Genomic DNA, 15,760 nt, shown 5'->3' on the forward strand with positions numbered 1-15,760 from the left:
ACAAATGGAATCACCAACTAACCTAACCAATTTGTCCTTTCGTGATATAGGAGGAAAACTCATGCAAATATGTGCAAACACCACACAAATAATGTTCTGACATAGCAGTTGAACACCAGATACTAGATTAAGTACTTTTCAGAATGCTATGTTTTTAGAAGTACAAAATAGGCAGATTGATTTAAATTGCTAATAAAATGTTAACTTATTGTATAATGGAGAAAAAAAATCACTGCTACTTTTAACAATATTACTGTTTTGTTGTTAAGACACCTCTTCTTTTCAAATTATGATCAGAACCTTGAGTAGTGGTGGCGGCATGCACCTTCATACCTGTTACTTAATGCATTTTATTTTAATAACTCTCAACTTCTTATATGTGAGTGGTATTTTGTTATTCTTTGATAATGATGCTTTAGATTTTTCTTTCGTTCTGAATTTACTTCTGTCTTTCACATTGGTGAGCATTTACGGCAACTAGCCAAGGTCTACTTTTTTTCGTCTACAACAGCAATGCCATTTTATGGTTTGCCCTCCACTTGTTCTAGTCAACAATCAATTCAAATGCATGGAACTGAAATATGTCTCTCTATTATTTAAAAAAAAAAAAATCTTGAAAGGGAGTCTAGGGAGAGACAAGACGTGATCTTTTCAGAAATTCTCGCATGACAATTTGACGTCCTGCGAGAAACAAGGCAGTGAGACAACATTTAAAACAAGTTCACGGACATCTAACCTAGCAGTTGTTGGAATGCTTCTGGCAGAAACACGTCATGTGCTCCCAGCTCTTAAAACAACGACAAGCAACATGCAGAAAACGCAGCTCACCAGCAGAAGCAAGCCAGCAGATGATCCGACTGCTACTCCTTAGCATGCGTTCAGCCAACCCCCTCCAACCCCCCTTCGCAACGTGAGCGGCAGAGACGCGAAGTGGCAAAAGGACAGCTGCAATACAGGCTATTAAATGATTGACAAGTAGAATATGCAGCGCGCCAGCAGCAACAGCAACTAGCCAACAGATGATCCAATCTCTACTCCTTAGCGTGCGTTCAGACACCCCCCTTCACAACGCGAGCAGCGTTATACATCGTGCGAGAAAGAGATGTAACCACGCCTGGGGCCAGAAATAAAGGACAATGTAACAATTCCCATGAAAATAACAATTTCGTTAAATTGTATATCCGGTAAACCAAACCCAGGGGTGGGCGAGCAAAGTGAGGAGGGGGCAGAGCCCCCTAGTATATAATTAAATTCAACTGGCAGTTTAAACTATCACTGCATTCGACTGTGAAGCAATATCCTGCTTATAAAATACAATTTCTTCATATACAATATATAGGACTTTTTTTAAAATCTTGTTAATCATTATTATTACTATGTGACAGTGCTCATGTATCTTTTTATCTTATTCATTGCTTCTCTTTGTTTTCATTCTTTTGCTGCATAAATCTATGATAAACATTTCTTAGGCCCTTCTTAATAAGGAACAAACAGTCCTTGGTTTTGCAGATACTTCAAGATAATGCTGATTGGCCAAAATTCACGAAAGCATTTTTTGTAGTGAATAAGCTATGTTCACTGGTGATCTTGTTATTTCGAATTTTTGTTCCCCCAGCATGCCATGGTCCTTTGCAAGGCCAGCAAGATATCACAGAGCTGTAGCAGCCATTCACAGAGCTTTTATGCATGCATACTATAAGATTGCTGCTGAGCTGTTTTGTGTAAGCATGACGCCTAAACTACATCAGTACATTAGCCTTCCACCCTGCATGTATTTATAGAAATGAAAAAAAAAGTGCAATATTTTCATTTGAGGGGTACATTAGCTGGCCATAATAAGAATGCAAGAAGTACTGTCATTAGATATTTAACACTGATCCCTGTGTGATGAGTAGCACCACTAATTTGCATACATAATTAGCTATGATCCAAAACAATTCTTAAAAGAATAACCCCAATAGAATTATTGCTGTTTACAAGGTGTCTCTATCTTCTTCAAAATCTTCCCACGAGTAATTTTTTCCAGTATCACTAAAGTGTAATTTATATAAAAGTACAATATGGACCATTGTATACCAATTTATTCCTTGCATCACTGTGCCCTGAACAATCAGCCTGTCTGTGCACCCTTGGCTTTTTTACTTTCCCAGGCAACGGGTATGGTGGAGGTTGTTAGAATAATTGCTGTTGCTCAAAGCCCTTAGCTCTTTTCTTTTACATCTGATAATGAGCTATGTACACTGACTATTTACATTAGGCAAAATAAAAATAAATGCATTAGCACTAGCACTATTACCACAGTGATAGACAAATTAACATTATGTAACTTAAGGAGATATACAGGTCAACCCCCACGAAAGTATAAACCAGGGTACCTAAAAAAAACAAAAAACTGCAGGCATTCCTATATTTAAGTCTCACTGAAATCTTAGCCTCCAGATAATGAAAATGATTGGGAACTTTAAAGTTTGATTTCTTTATTCAATGTTACATTTAAAACATTGTTAAATTAAACACTTCACTTCAGAAGCAACCTAACAAATAATCTGTAATTATTATAATGTTATGCAAAATAAAGGATACATTAAAATGCTTATGAATGCAGTGTGCTTCAATTAACTATAAGTACAATATTTTCAAATATAATCAAAACTCACACGTTGTAATGCTTTTATAGCTCTTATCTGAGGTTCAGCCCATGAAAAATACTTCAGCAGTTCCGTCACCTGTAAGATAAGGCATTATTAACACCGTAATCACTCAACATACTGTAGCAACTGGCAAAAAGTTCCTAGTACTAACAATAAAAAAAAAATGCAGTCATGCTTTTTTACAAATCAGATTACACAGCTTTAAAAATATGTTCTTATATCTTTATAAAGAAACTAATGAATTATTTATCAAGTAGTACCAATTTCATTACAGAAACATATTACAGTAAAATTTTAATTCTTGAGCAAGTAAAAAAAAATTCAGTTACACAGTTTCTTTATACTGCATACCTGGCTAGACATGGAATAAAGGCACTACCATGGAAAAGTTATAATGGCCTAAACATACACACACACCTCTTAGGAACAAACGGTCTCCATCCAAGCAGCCAATTATTATTTAGATCTATCCAACATACTGGTAATATATTTTAGCAGAAATATATACAATGGATTCAGGAACTATTCAGACACCTTCCCTTTCTACACTTTACTGGGTTGTATAATTAACTTTAAACAGATAAATTTGCTATTTTCTTGTCAATCTACACTCAGTAACCCAGAATGACAAAGTGAAAACATGTTTTCAGAAACATTTTCAAATTTATTAAAAACTAAAAACTGAAATCTCTCATTTCTTAAAGTATTCAAACTCTTTGCTGTGGCACTCTAATTGTGGTCAGGTCCATCCTGTTTGCTTTAACAATGGAATCCCTGAAGCTTGCTATTTTTTTTGTTGTCCCTGACCACCCTAAACTTTCCTGACATATGTCAAGAAGCTTGTAGCTGCTTATAACTACGTTAATAGCTTGCTTTCTGGCAATGAGTTTGTAAGGAATTATACAGGTAATGAAATACCATGATTTGAAATACATACATTTCATGTGTGCTCTGTGTCTACAATGATCTGTGTAAATATAGAATGACAGAGGAAATGCAAGGCAAGAAATGCTATAACAGAAGATGTTTATATATGTTTTAGTAATAACAGCATAATTTTGACTTGAAGTGTAGGATATGTGAAGACTGAAGCTCAAATATCCAAAAAGACTATCACAAAAGGTGTAACAAAACAAGTATGCTTTTATTCAAGAATAAAACCAAATATAAAGAAACTGCTCAACTGCCATGTTGCTGAAGCCCAGCTACCAGTTGGTACAAAGTACAGGATGTTCGCATACGTGTGTGTTTGAGCGTTTCACTTTCAACTAGTTGTCACAGTGTTAATGCTATTCCAACTCAAATCTAAGCAGATGGTACAGTGGGGAAGCTACTGCTTAGCAACCACGAGGTAATTGGTTTGAATCCTGCGTTGTCTCTGCATTTAGGGCTTTGATACGAGTCTGTAACATCCTGGGTCCTTGAGTGGCCCAGCCAAATCCCAGACTTAAACCCCATAGACCATATGCTGAGAGACCTGAAAATGGCAGTTTTACAGATGGCTCTCATCCAATCTAACAGGGCTAGAGAGGATCACACAGGAAGAATGGAATAAACTGGCCAAATCCATGTGTGCAAAACTTGTGGAAACTTAGACAAGACGACTCAAAGTTGGAATTGCTGTCAATGGGGCTTCTACAAAGTACTATATTAAGGATATGAACACTTATGTGAAAGAGAGATTTCAGGTTTTTATTTTTTAATAAACTTGCAAATTTTCCTGAAATCATATTTTCACTTTATCATTATGGGTTACCAAGTGTAGACTGATAGGCAAAAATGGTAAATTTATGCATTTAACATTAAATCTACAACACAATAAAGTGTACAGAAATTAAAGGAGTCTGAATACTTTGTGTGAATCCATTGTATAAACAGATAAATATATATAAAAAAATTATCTTAATGAATTATTCTATTGTATCCCTACTATATAATTAATTTAAAAAAGGTTACAAAACATTGTTACAAAAAGACACAATTATATAACCAAAAATGGAACAAAAAAGAAGAAAAAAAAATATTTACACTGCTGCCTGATCCTTCTTAGTACATTTGTTCCATTAAACCCTGATAACCCCTCAATCCCAGTTCTTACAATACCTGTTCACTGGAAAAATATCCATGCACATGATCGATTGCTTTTATTCTTTGTTCTGTCAGCACACACTGAAAAGATATCAGACATATATGAATAAGGATTACGGCTTTAAGAATGCATTAATCAGTAACTACAAATTAGGTAATGTAAAAAAATACATGAATTAAATAAAATCATTTACAGTACTTGATACATAATTAATACATTTTTAAAAGTTTAAAATGAAATGGAAAAGTCTTGTCTAATCTGTGAAACCACTGAAATTTTCTAATGGGTAAAATGAAACATCTTTAACAAGACTGATCTCTAGAATTAAAGCAGGTGTAATTCCTTTAAGACAAAACCATACTAAGAATATGTTAAAATGCTACCCGCTACGGAACTACCAACTAAATTTTTCAGACTAAAAGTGCCACCTTATATTTTAACTGTGTTATTTCCACCAGGAAAAAAAAATTGTTTTTACCCAACATGCAGCCACAAATTTGGAAAACTATAAACTGCTTAAGTGTAGTTTACTGTAATCTGAATACGTAAAATGTGTATTTATACAAATGAATATTTGACATTTAGCCACTATGAAGTTACAAGCAATTCTAACAAACGTTAACCAAGTGCTATAATCTACATTCCTTTCCATTGTTTAATGCTAAGTACAAAGCAATAGGGTGGTTCAGTTTTTACCTGCCAGTGTTTGTACACCACTATTTAATTTTGTAATATACAATATTAATACATACACAGGAGCTTCAAAATGCAACTTCTTAAAATAACATTATCAACCACTCTTAATCCAGTTCAGGATTATGGTGGTGCTAATGACAAAGGGTAGAAAGCAGTCACGAAAACAGTACCAATCCACTGCATTCAAACACATATGCATTCACACTGGGCAAATTTAGAGTTAACAATTAACCTAACCTGCATGCCTTTGGGAATGTCTGAGGGCAATCAAAGTAACAGAAGGAAAACATACATGGACTTGGGAAAATGTGCAAAGTCCACATGGGTAATGAACGGATATAGGATTCAAGTACGTGCCACTAAATCTGCAAAGAAGCAGTGGTAACCAAGTATACCATCTATATACAACTTCTTTTTTATGTTAATTTTAAAATATACAACAAAGAGAACATATTATTAATTATTTGGCATGTTTATGTTAACTTTATATTCAATGTCCTTACAGGACTTTTACTCGTGTTGCTTTCTATTTTATTTTTTATTTTATCCTAAATGGCAGACAAAATTGTGTACATGGTCCTCTTTAATTCTTTTTCACTCTTGCTATCAACATACTTATCATCAGGCTCATAGTGACCAATGATATGCCGACTAAAAGGTAGTTACCCATCCAGGGTCCTAACAACATTAGTTTCCATGACACCGACAATGACACCAACCCTTGAAATGTGGGGAGTACAAAGAACATCCATTGCACTTGGCCAACAACACAGCTTGTGAAGAGATGACACAAACACAGAAAAAAATAAAAACAAAAAAAAAACACACACATTACAGTGTTTAGTAGATTTCATCTTAAAACTTTATAAAGATTCCCTCAACAATATGATATATGATTTGACTAAAAGAACCATGCCAAATAAGCATTACTGATGCCCTTGGGCATTTTCTGGGCTGGATTTGTCACTACTTGAATCTCTGTATTCTTGAGCTAAGAATGTCATTTCCTTTAGTCAATCCGATTCATGCATGCTCTACAGGCCTGCATTGCACTTGGTTTCTCCTCTCTGTACAGGATGAGGTGCAGTTATGACTTTTTATTTTGCATGATGTTAAACAGATGCAGTTTCACTTGCAAATCACAGTCTGATCAAGAGCATTCCCTAAGCATGTCACAATTAGTGTTTCTAAATAATGGTAAACACAATGAGGATTAAAAATGTGAGTCAGAAATGTAAATTCTGAATGATAGCAAGCCAAAAAAGTAGACTATTACTTTTCATGAAGAAGACTATAAATTTAATTTTGTACCAAATTTGCAGATTTTATAAGGATGTTTAGTACAGGATTACAACAATCATGAAAGTTGTTGTCTTGCTTTAAAATTAATATTTTTTATTACTAATCAAAAAGACAGACTCAGTTTTGGGACAAACCTTTGATCTCCTGGAGGTCGTAGCAAAACAGAAAAATTTAAAAAACTGTGCCATTATGAACAGTGTAGCACTGGCTCACTAATACAGAGGACTTTCAGCCAACAAATTATTCAAGTACTGCTACTGGAGCTCCATTGACAGCAAAATGCCTGCAAAACCACTCACTGTCACTATATCTGCCAAGTCTGACAATTTCTTTCTTTTAAGTCAGTCTGGTGCATATTTAAGAGGAGTTTTATTTATTTATTTATTGAGCTTCCATACAAAGCCAAATTTGCCCCTTGAAAAATTTTAAATTCCATGCATCTACCTGTCTCTCTATCTTAATCTAAACAGATGTGGATATTACATTCATCAATTTAAATTACAGCAGAACCCCAACTATCCATGCACCTATTAATCAAAGTTATGTAATATCCAAAGCAAACCTGGAAATATATTACTTTTCTTATAATTCATAAAAGCTTTGCCATGAATACTGCACCAAGTGCATAAATATTAAACTTTTAACCTCGACTGTACCAAGCGAGTGGCCAAGATGCTGGTGACTATGAGAATGTGAGTGTGTCTCACTCACCTTTTTCCAACTGCACCCCTCGGCTACTGTCAGCGCCAACTGTGGACACATGCTCTACTGTTTTGTTCATTTAGGATTTTTGAATTTATACATTTCTTTAGTTCATTAGGTCTTCACCTTAAGTATCACAAGGAGCATGAAAAGGAAGCTTGCTGTGGTATCCTTACACATTAATTTTTAATTTGAAATGGCTGCAGCCATCTGATTTATCTAAGGTAGCATTGGTCCATATTACAGGTCTATTACGAGGGGATCTAATCAGACTAATCCGGTATTCCCAGGTCTACCAGTTTTTAATTTTGGGCAACCAAACTACACACTTGCAACGCACAGTGGACTTCCAGATGTTTCACGTCTTTGGTTCATGCATTATTTTTCTAATCAAAAACAATTTGCTAAAATCAAAAGATCAAATTTTTCATGTATGATCGAAACTTTGGTGTCACTTTTAAAAACAACTGGTTATAGCATGCCATTCTAGTGCTGCAATTGTCTTATGGTGGAGCCAAATAGTCGGAAGTCATAAACTGCATCACTTGTGACCTTCACATGTTTGCACTACCCAAGTGGGAATGTAACCACAGATGTCCCCATGAAAGAAGTGCTCAAGCAACAAATGGCAACTATTAGTTCTAAAGTCCAGATTGAAGAAGAAACCGAAGAGCAAGACAGGTACAAAAAGTACACTGTTATGTCTAAAAAACATTTTATACTCTTGACAACAATAAACAGTACTATTTCTGTGATTACAAAAACTGTACAAAGCAACCAATGAGCACAATATATGAACTGCAGCACGTATCAAGCTAAAATAGATTACCATACCATACCATATTTATTTGTTGAGCGCTTAAAAACACAGCATTACAACTGACCGAAGCGCTGTACAGTTACAACAAGCAGGACTAAAAGCAAAATATTAAAAACAAACATTAAGAGAGAATTAAAACAGAGATACTAAAAACAGGTCAGGGGGCCAAATAAAATAGAGAAAATAGCAAAAGGCAAGTGGAAAATGAAACAGGTTAAGAATTAAAAGCCAAAGTGAAGAAGTGCATTTTTAGGCGAGATTTGAATGTGGCGACTGAAGCGGCTTGCCTAACCACTAAGGGCAGGGAGTTCCAGAGCCTGGGTGCACAGACGGAGAAAGCCCTTTCACCACGAGCTTTAAAACGTGCCTTGGGAACGGTTAGGAGCAGCTGATCTGCGGATCTAAGAACACGAGGGGGATTGTGACAATGGAGCAAGACACTCAAATAGGCGGGGGCTAGACCGTTTAATGCCTTATAGGTTAGGAGGAGAATCTTAAAATCGATTCTGAATCTAACCGGCAGCCAGTGTAGGGTTTTTAAAATCGGAGAAATGTGTTGGATTCTGCTACTTCGTTAGAACCCTTGCAGCCGCATTCTGAGCCAGTTGGAGTCTAGAAAGAGTGGCTTTACTGATACCAAAAAGGCAGGAATTAGAGTAGTCAAGCTGGGATGAAATGAATGCATGGATTACTGATTCCAGGAGGCGGTTAGACAGAATAGGCTTGAGTTTGGCGATTCGCCTTAGATGGAAAAAGCAGGATTTTACTGTGCTGTTGACTTGAGCATCCATTTTCAGGAAAGTATCCAATTTGATTCCAAGATTGGAGACAGACGAAGTTACTGGAATGGGAAGAGAAACGAGGCCAAGGGGTGGAGCCTGTTTGCAGTCGGGACTAAAAACAATGACCTTGGTTTTGAATCGTTCAGGTGAAGGAAGTTTACAGCCAGCCAGTCCTTAATGTCAGATAGGCAGTCGAGGAGAGGTTTGGTGGAGTCAGTTGGCTTGAGGGAGAAATAAATTTGGCAGTCGTCAGCATATAGGTGATATGAAATTGCATGTTTTCTAAAAATTGCACCTAAAGGCAGGATGTAGATTGAAAAAAGTAGTGGCCCTAAAATGGAATCCTGGGGGACCCCACATGGGAGTGGGACTGACTCAGATGAAAAATCGTCTAGCATGACTCTGAGAGTCCTGTTGCAGAAATATGACCTGAACCAGTCGAGGGCTAAGCCAAATACACCAGCCCAGGATTCGAGTCAGGAGATCATGATGTCGTGGTCGATTGTGTCGAAAGCAGCAGATAAGTCGAGAAGAACCATAACCACGTGGAGTCCTGAGTCCAATGCCAAAAGGACGTCATTTAGGACACGTAAATGCGTGGTTTCTGTGCTGTGTTGGGGCCTAAAGCCTGACTGAAAAAGATCCATTACCTGATGGTCCTGTAGGTGATGAGTTAATTGCTCATAAACTACTTTTTCTAGTATTTTTGACAAGAAAGGTAGTTTGGAGATTGGACGAAGATTGGAAAGAACGGCAGGGTAGAGATCAGGTTTTTTCACAATTGGATGTACAACTGCGTGTTTGAAAGCACGAGGAACTATAGCCGAGGGTAGACTACTAGTTATGATCTTTAGGACATCATATCGAATCACAGGAAACACATCTTTCAGCAGTCTGGACGGCACCACATCGTCCGGAGAGCCCGAAGGCTTCATTGAGGCGACGATTTTTTCCAGATGGGGGAGCGAAATGGGTTCAAAGCTGGTGAGGGAACCGTGCGCAGGAGCGGCTAAATCAACAGAGCCAGAAGAAGAAATGGAGATCTGGGATCTAATGTTCGTGACCTTATCCAGAAAAAACGTGAGGATCTGATTACAAAGAGCAGTGGAGGCAGAAGAGAAAACAGTTACGGCTGGAGAGAGGACAGCATTTAGTGTTTTGTATAAGACACGTTGATTGCCGGAGTTTTAGTCCATTACTGTTCATTTTGATAATGTTAATGTTTACCTTCTCAATATTCAGTATAATGGATTAAGGGGGTTCATTTAAAGGAAACTCTTCTAATAAACAAATTAAATCTTTAAAGTGGTATTATACTTACTGTCTGGAATGTATGCCATCATTGTGGATTGACATCATAAAATGAAGCTGAACAAACCTAGACCTAACATACGGGGCCTGAGTTTGCAAGTACTAATTCCGAGTTGGGAGCATGTTTTCCAGTCGAAAAAGGCGAGTTTCAAAAGACAATTATGACAACAGGTCATCAAAGTGCAAGGAAGACTTTATAAAATCAGTCTTTTGTTTTCAGGAAAAACTAATTTTAGGATTATAAAAGTAAGAAAGCACAGTTACATTAGACTGTTTACTGTACTAGTCAAGCTGATAAGGTTTTTGACAGAGAAACTTATTGGTGGGGTCCAAATTAAGCCTGAAACTAAACTTGAGAATACAATATTAATGCAGCAGTTCAGTTTATTTTTGATAAAAAATATTTTTGTGTAAATTGCAAAAACACCACACATTAACATAATCCTTTAAAAATCATCTATTTGTTAAAATATTGTCTTCCAAGATGCCAATAGCGTTTATATTGTAGTAGAAGATTGCTATGCACACATGTAGAACAAAACTTTACAAATAAACGTTGCTATAAAAAGCTACAGGTAATCCGCCACATCATATATAAAGCTGGGCTACCAGAAAGTGTACCGGGACTACCAGGTTTGTAAATGTGAGAGCCCAGTAGATAATTACAGTAATTAGATTTACACAGTGTTTTTCTCAGTACACAAAGTACTTAGACTGAGGGGAACCACTTCAACCAGCACCAATGTTTACCATCCACCTGTATGATGCAACGGTAGCCATTATTGCACCAGTACGCTCACCACACATTACCTATTAGGTGGTGAATGGTCTGAGAGAGATAGCAAATTAGAAACAGGGGATGATTAGGGAGCCAGAAAGGATGAAGTTGTGATGAGCAATTTAGCAAGGACATTTGAATATGCCGTACTCTTTTTCAAAAGATGTCCGGGGATCTTTAATGACCATTGAGAGTCGGGACCTTGGTTTTACGTCTCATCCAAAGAATGGGACCATATTTACAGCACGGTGTCCCCATCGCTGCACTGGGGCATTGGGATCCACACACAGACTCAGGTAAAACACCCGTTGCTGATCTCACCAATACCTCTCCCAGCAGCAAACCAAGGTTTTCCTTGATGGTCTTCCATCCAAGTACTGGCTGGACCTGAATATGCTTAGCTTCAGGTGGATGACTTGAAGTGCAGGTGGTGTGGCCACCCAGCAGACTACCAAATGCATTGATAATTTGTCCCATACACACACCCCACATTACTTTGGGTAATTGGGGTTCTGCTGTAGTGTTACTTATTTATTACCTTATTTTAGGTAATCATAAAGAAGATATAGTGACACTGAAATATTGTGCCAATTTAACATCATTAGCTATCCTAAACTGGACATTTTTTTCAGATGTAGGAGGAAAGCTGAATTGCCTGGTGAAAACCCACACAGACACAGAAAGAATGTGTAGACTCCCTACAAATGACTGGGTGTGGGATTTGTAAACAGTAATCAAGAGCTGTAAGACAGCACGCCTAGCCATGTCACCACCCTGGCACTCCATAAACAAACAACATATTTGGGAAGACAACTCAACATTAGGCTTCTAAGCAATAAAAAAATATTCAAGCACTAAAAAGAAGATGAGCTGCCTTGAGCTTGCATTGTATTTTACACATCACCTCCAATATAGTGTAGCTAAATCGGGCAAACAGAGATAACATGTATTTTTGCCAATTAAGCATGCAATACATAAAGTGCATCCAGAAAGTATTCACAGCGCATCACTTTTTCCACATTTTGTTATGTTACAGCCTTATTCCAAAATGGATAGAATTCTACACACAACACCCCATAATGACAACCTGAAAAAAGTTTACTTGAGATTTTTGCAAATTTATTAAAAATAAAAAAAATGAGAAAGCACATGTACATAAGTATTCACATCCTTTGCCATGAAGCTCAAAATTGACCTCAAGTGCATCCTGTTTCCCCTGATCATCCTTGAGATGTTTCTGCAGCTTAATTGGAGTCCACCTGTGGTAAATTCAGTTGATTGGACATGATTTGGAAAGGCACACACCTGTCTATATAAGGTCCCACAGTTGACAGTTCATGTCAGAGCACAAACCAAGCATGAAGTCAAAGGAATTGTCTCGAGGCACAAATCTAAGGAAGCTTACAGAAAAATTTCTGCTGCTTTGAAGGTCCCAATGAGCACAGTGGCCTCCATCATTTGTAAGTGGAAGAAGTTCAAAACCACCAGGACTCTTCCTAGAGCTGGCCGGCCATCTAAACTGAGCGATCGGGGGAGAAGGGCCTTAGTCAGGGAGGTGACCAAGAACCCGATGGCCACTCTGTCAGAGCTCCAGAGGTCCTCTGTGGAGAGAGGAGAACCTTCCAGTAGGACAACCATCTCTGCAGCAATCCACCAATCAGGCCTGTATGGTAGAGTGGCCAGACGGAAGCCACTCCTTAGTAAAAGGCCCATGGCAGCCCGCCTGGAGTTTGCCAAAAGGCACCTGAAGGACTCTCAGACCATGAGAAACAAAATTCTCTGGTCTGATGAGACAAAGATTGAACTCTTTGGTGTGAATGCCAGGCGTCACATTTGGAGGAAACCAGGCACCACTCATCACCAGGCAATACCATCTCTACGGTGAAGCATGGTGGTGGCAGCATCATGCTATGGGGATGTTTTTCAGCGGCAGGAACTGGGAGACTAGTCAGGATAAAGGGAAAGATGACAGAGAGATGACAGAGGCAATGTACAGAGACACCCTGGATGAAAACCTGCTCCAGAGCGCTCTTGACCTCAGACTGGGGCGACGGTTCATCTCTCCAGCCAGAGCCCAGACTTGAATCCGATTGAACATCTCTGGAGAGATCTTAAAATGGCTGTGCACCGACGCTTACCATCCAACCTGATGGAACTTGAGAGGTGCTGCAAAGAGGAATGGGCGAAACTGGCCAAGGATAGGTGTGCCAAGCTTGTGGCATCATATTCAAAAAAGACTTGAGGCTGTTGCTCCCAAAGGTGCATCGACAAAGTATTGAGCAAAGGCTGTGAATACTTATGTACATGTGATTTCTCAGTTTTTTTTATTTTTAATAAATTTGCAAAAACCTCAAGTAAACTTTTTTCACGTTGTCATTATAGGATGATGTGTGTAGAATTCTGAGGAAAAAATGAATTTAATCCATTTTGGAATAAGGCTGTAACATAACAAAATGTGGAAAAAGTGATGAGCTGTGAATTCTTTCCGGATGCACTGTAGATGTTACAGTAAAGATCCAAATGGTAATTTTAAAAACAGGCATTTTATAAGACGCACAAAAATGAAATCTTAAATTATGTAACGACACTAGAGTAAATTGGTATTATAATTAGATTAAATGAAAGACAAGAATGCGGTAACAGATTGTGGTGTGACAAAACTCTTGACCAGAATGTCACCAAACCACAAAATGTTACTAGAAGACTGATCATTTGCTATCAAAAAAGAAAAACAGCTAGCTCTCCAACAAAACTATTCCATAATGCACCGTTGCTCCTTCTTGATTCTGCACATTTTCTTCTGCACTAGCTTTAGTTCTTTTTTTTCTGCACAGAGGTTTTTCAATTTTATGATACACAATAATCCTGTTTGCTACATAAACCACCATAGGATGGTGCACAATCTGAAAATTTTCAGGATTTTTTTTTTAAACTTTCCCAGTAAACAAAAGGCTAATTCCAGTTAGGAGCACAATACTTAAAAACAGGTTCACATTACAAAAGTATGCCAAGTTAGTTCACAGCTTCAATATACTGTACTTTAAACAGCAGCAGAATAAAGAAAGAACAGCCTCAGTGTAGCTTATGTAAAATATAATAATTGCTCAATGGCAACTTCTGAAATGGTTACATTGCTTGCGTTTATATCAAGCATAGAAGCTAAACAAAATATTAAAGTATGACAAACCTTACCTTTCTGATTTCATCAAGCACAATTTCAAAAGCTTTTTTATCCATCTTTGTCGTTAGCTGCTCCCTTTGTTATTTCACCATACCAAATAATACCCCTTTGATCTTACTTTTTGTACACAATATGCGTCTTACTTTTAAACATGTATTTTTAAATTTAGCAAAAACACTGCAACGTCGTGGTCTGTGAAACTATAGTTCATGAAACTGTAAAATAGTTGTTCTATTTAAACCAATTCAAAAAAATTTAAAATATTAATCAACAGATGGGAAGCCCCGAGTCACTAGCCATTCGTTCTATGCAGAGTCTGGATTGCGGTTACTGTCAAAAGCAAAGCCCACATGCATTATTATACAATCGATAAACGTGCGCTAAAGGGATTTCAACCGCCAGTTGTATTAACATTGCTAAACTATCTTTCAACGAAATATAAAAAAATATTATAAATGGTTATTTTAGCATGATTTCATTATGAAGAGATCAGATCATATTATTGAACCACGACTTCCTTTGTTATTAGGACCCGACGCAACATCCAAGGCGTAGGGGGGGTATCGGGGGAGAAAGTGTAAGATTAAATATTACAACAAAATAAAATACAACATTCGGCATTTCGTCGAAAGTGGTTTAATGTGATTAAAAAAATTCGTTGTGGAGTTTAGGCTTATGATAAGACAATAAAAGAGAACGTTTACTTTGAGTTGTCCTTTCACACAATACTTGACAACCCCCGCACGCTGTTCCAGTCCTGTAGTTCCGAAGTGACGCTCTTGAGGGCTCTTCTGTATTGCCTGTCAGGACACAACAGTCACACCTGTAAAATGCAGTTTCTGAAATGGTTTTACGCAGACTAATTCATTGAATCATTTGAAAAATGTTATGTTAATTTATAATTCTTATTCTGGAAGATAATACATTGACTCTACTTAATTATGTACAGGCGCTATCTCGGCCACCCGCGCCACAATAACCAAAGTGCTGCAAGTAATATCCACTTGCCGAGCCACAGCACCAGAGACATATTACTAGACGCCGCATAAAAAGCAGCATCGTACGTCAACGTCGCCGCCATATTGCGAGTGGCACTGCTGTGGCGTGAAGTAATGGATAAATGCCTGAAGCCTTTGCTGCTTCGGATTGTACAAACCGCTGTACGCTCCGAACCAGATCCCGGGGGATTACATTTTATAGGTAAGGCTGAACAATTTTTTGGTTATATTTGGCCGTTAGAAAATCCCATTTTATAATCTTAATTTTAGCTACGCCAGGCTAAGATAGCAAAGCTATGCATTTATGTGCTCAAGTGAGTCTCCAAACAATGTTTTGGCTAAACGTATTTAGTCACTATGTAGATTGTTGTTAGCTGTTAACATTTCTCAAACTTTGAAGATTTCCCAAAGAACTTTGAGGGTTTCCCAAAGAAATCCACCTCAAGAAGC

At 37.6% G+C, this 15,760-nt stretch overlaps 1 protein-coding gene across 4 annotated transcripts in view; it reads right to left on the reverse strand.

Annotated features, from left to right (window-relative positions):
- Positions 1 to 14,827, reverse strand: part of proser1 (proline and serine rich 1) — a 58,550-nt gene extending 43,723 nt beyond the window's left edge. For all 4 annotated transcript variants that reach the window (XM_039745829.1, XM_039745828.1, XM_039745827.1 and 1 more), the window contains exons 1-3: positions 14,324 to 14,827; positions 4,755 to 4,820; positions 2,658 to 2,726 (exon numbers count right to left, since the gene is read on the reverse strand). In XM_039745829.1, the coding sequence (XP_039601763.1) occupies positions 2,658 to 2,726; positions 4,755 to 4,820; positions 14,324 to 14,368 (180 nt within the window). In that variant the 5' untranslated portion in view covers positions 14,369 to 14,827. The remainder of the gene's footprint in view (positions 1 to 2,657; positions 2,727 to 4,754; positions 4,821 to 14,323) is intronic.
- Positions 14,828 to 15,760: the final 933 nt, after the last annotated feature.

This window comes from Polypterus senegalus, chromosome 2 (assembly GCF_016835505.1).
Source record: "Polypterus senegalus isolate Bchr_013 chromosome 2, ASM1683550v1, whole genome shotgun sequence".
NCBI lineage: Eukaryota > Metazoa > Chordata > Cladistia > Polypteriformes > Polypteridae > Polypterus > Polypterus senegalus.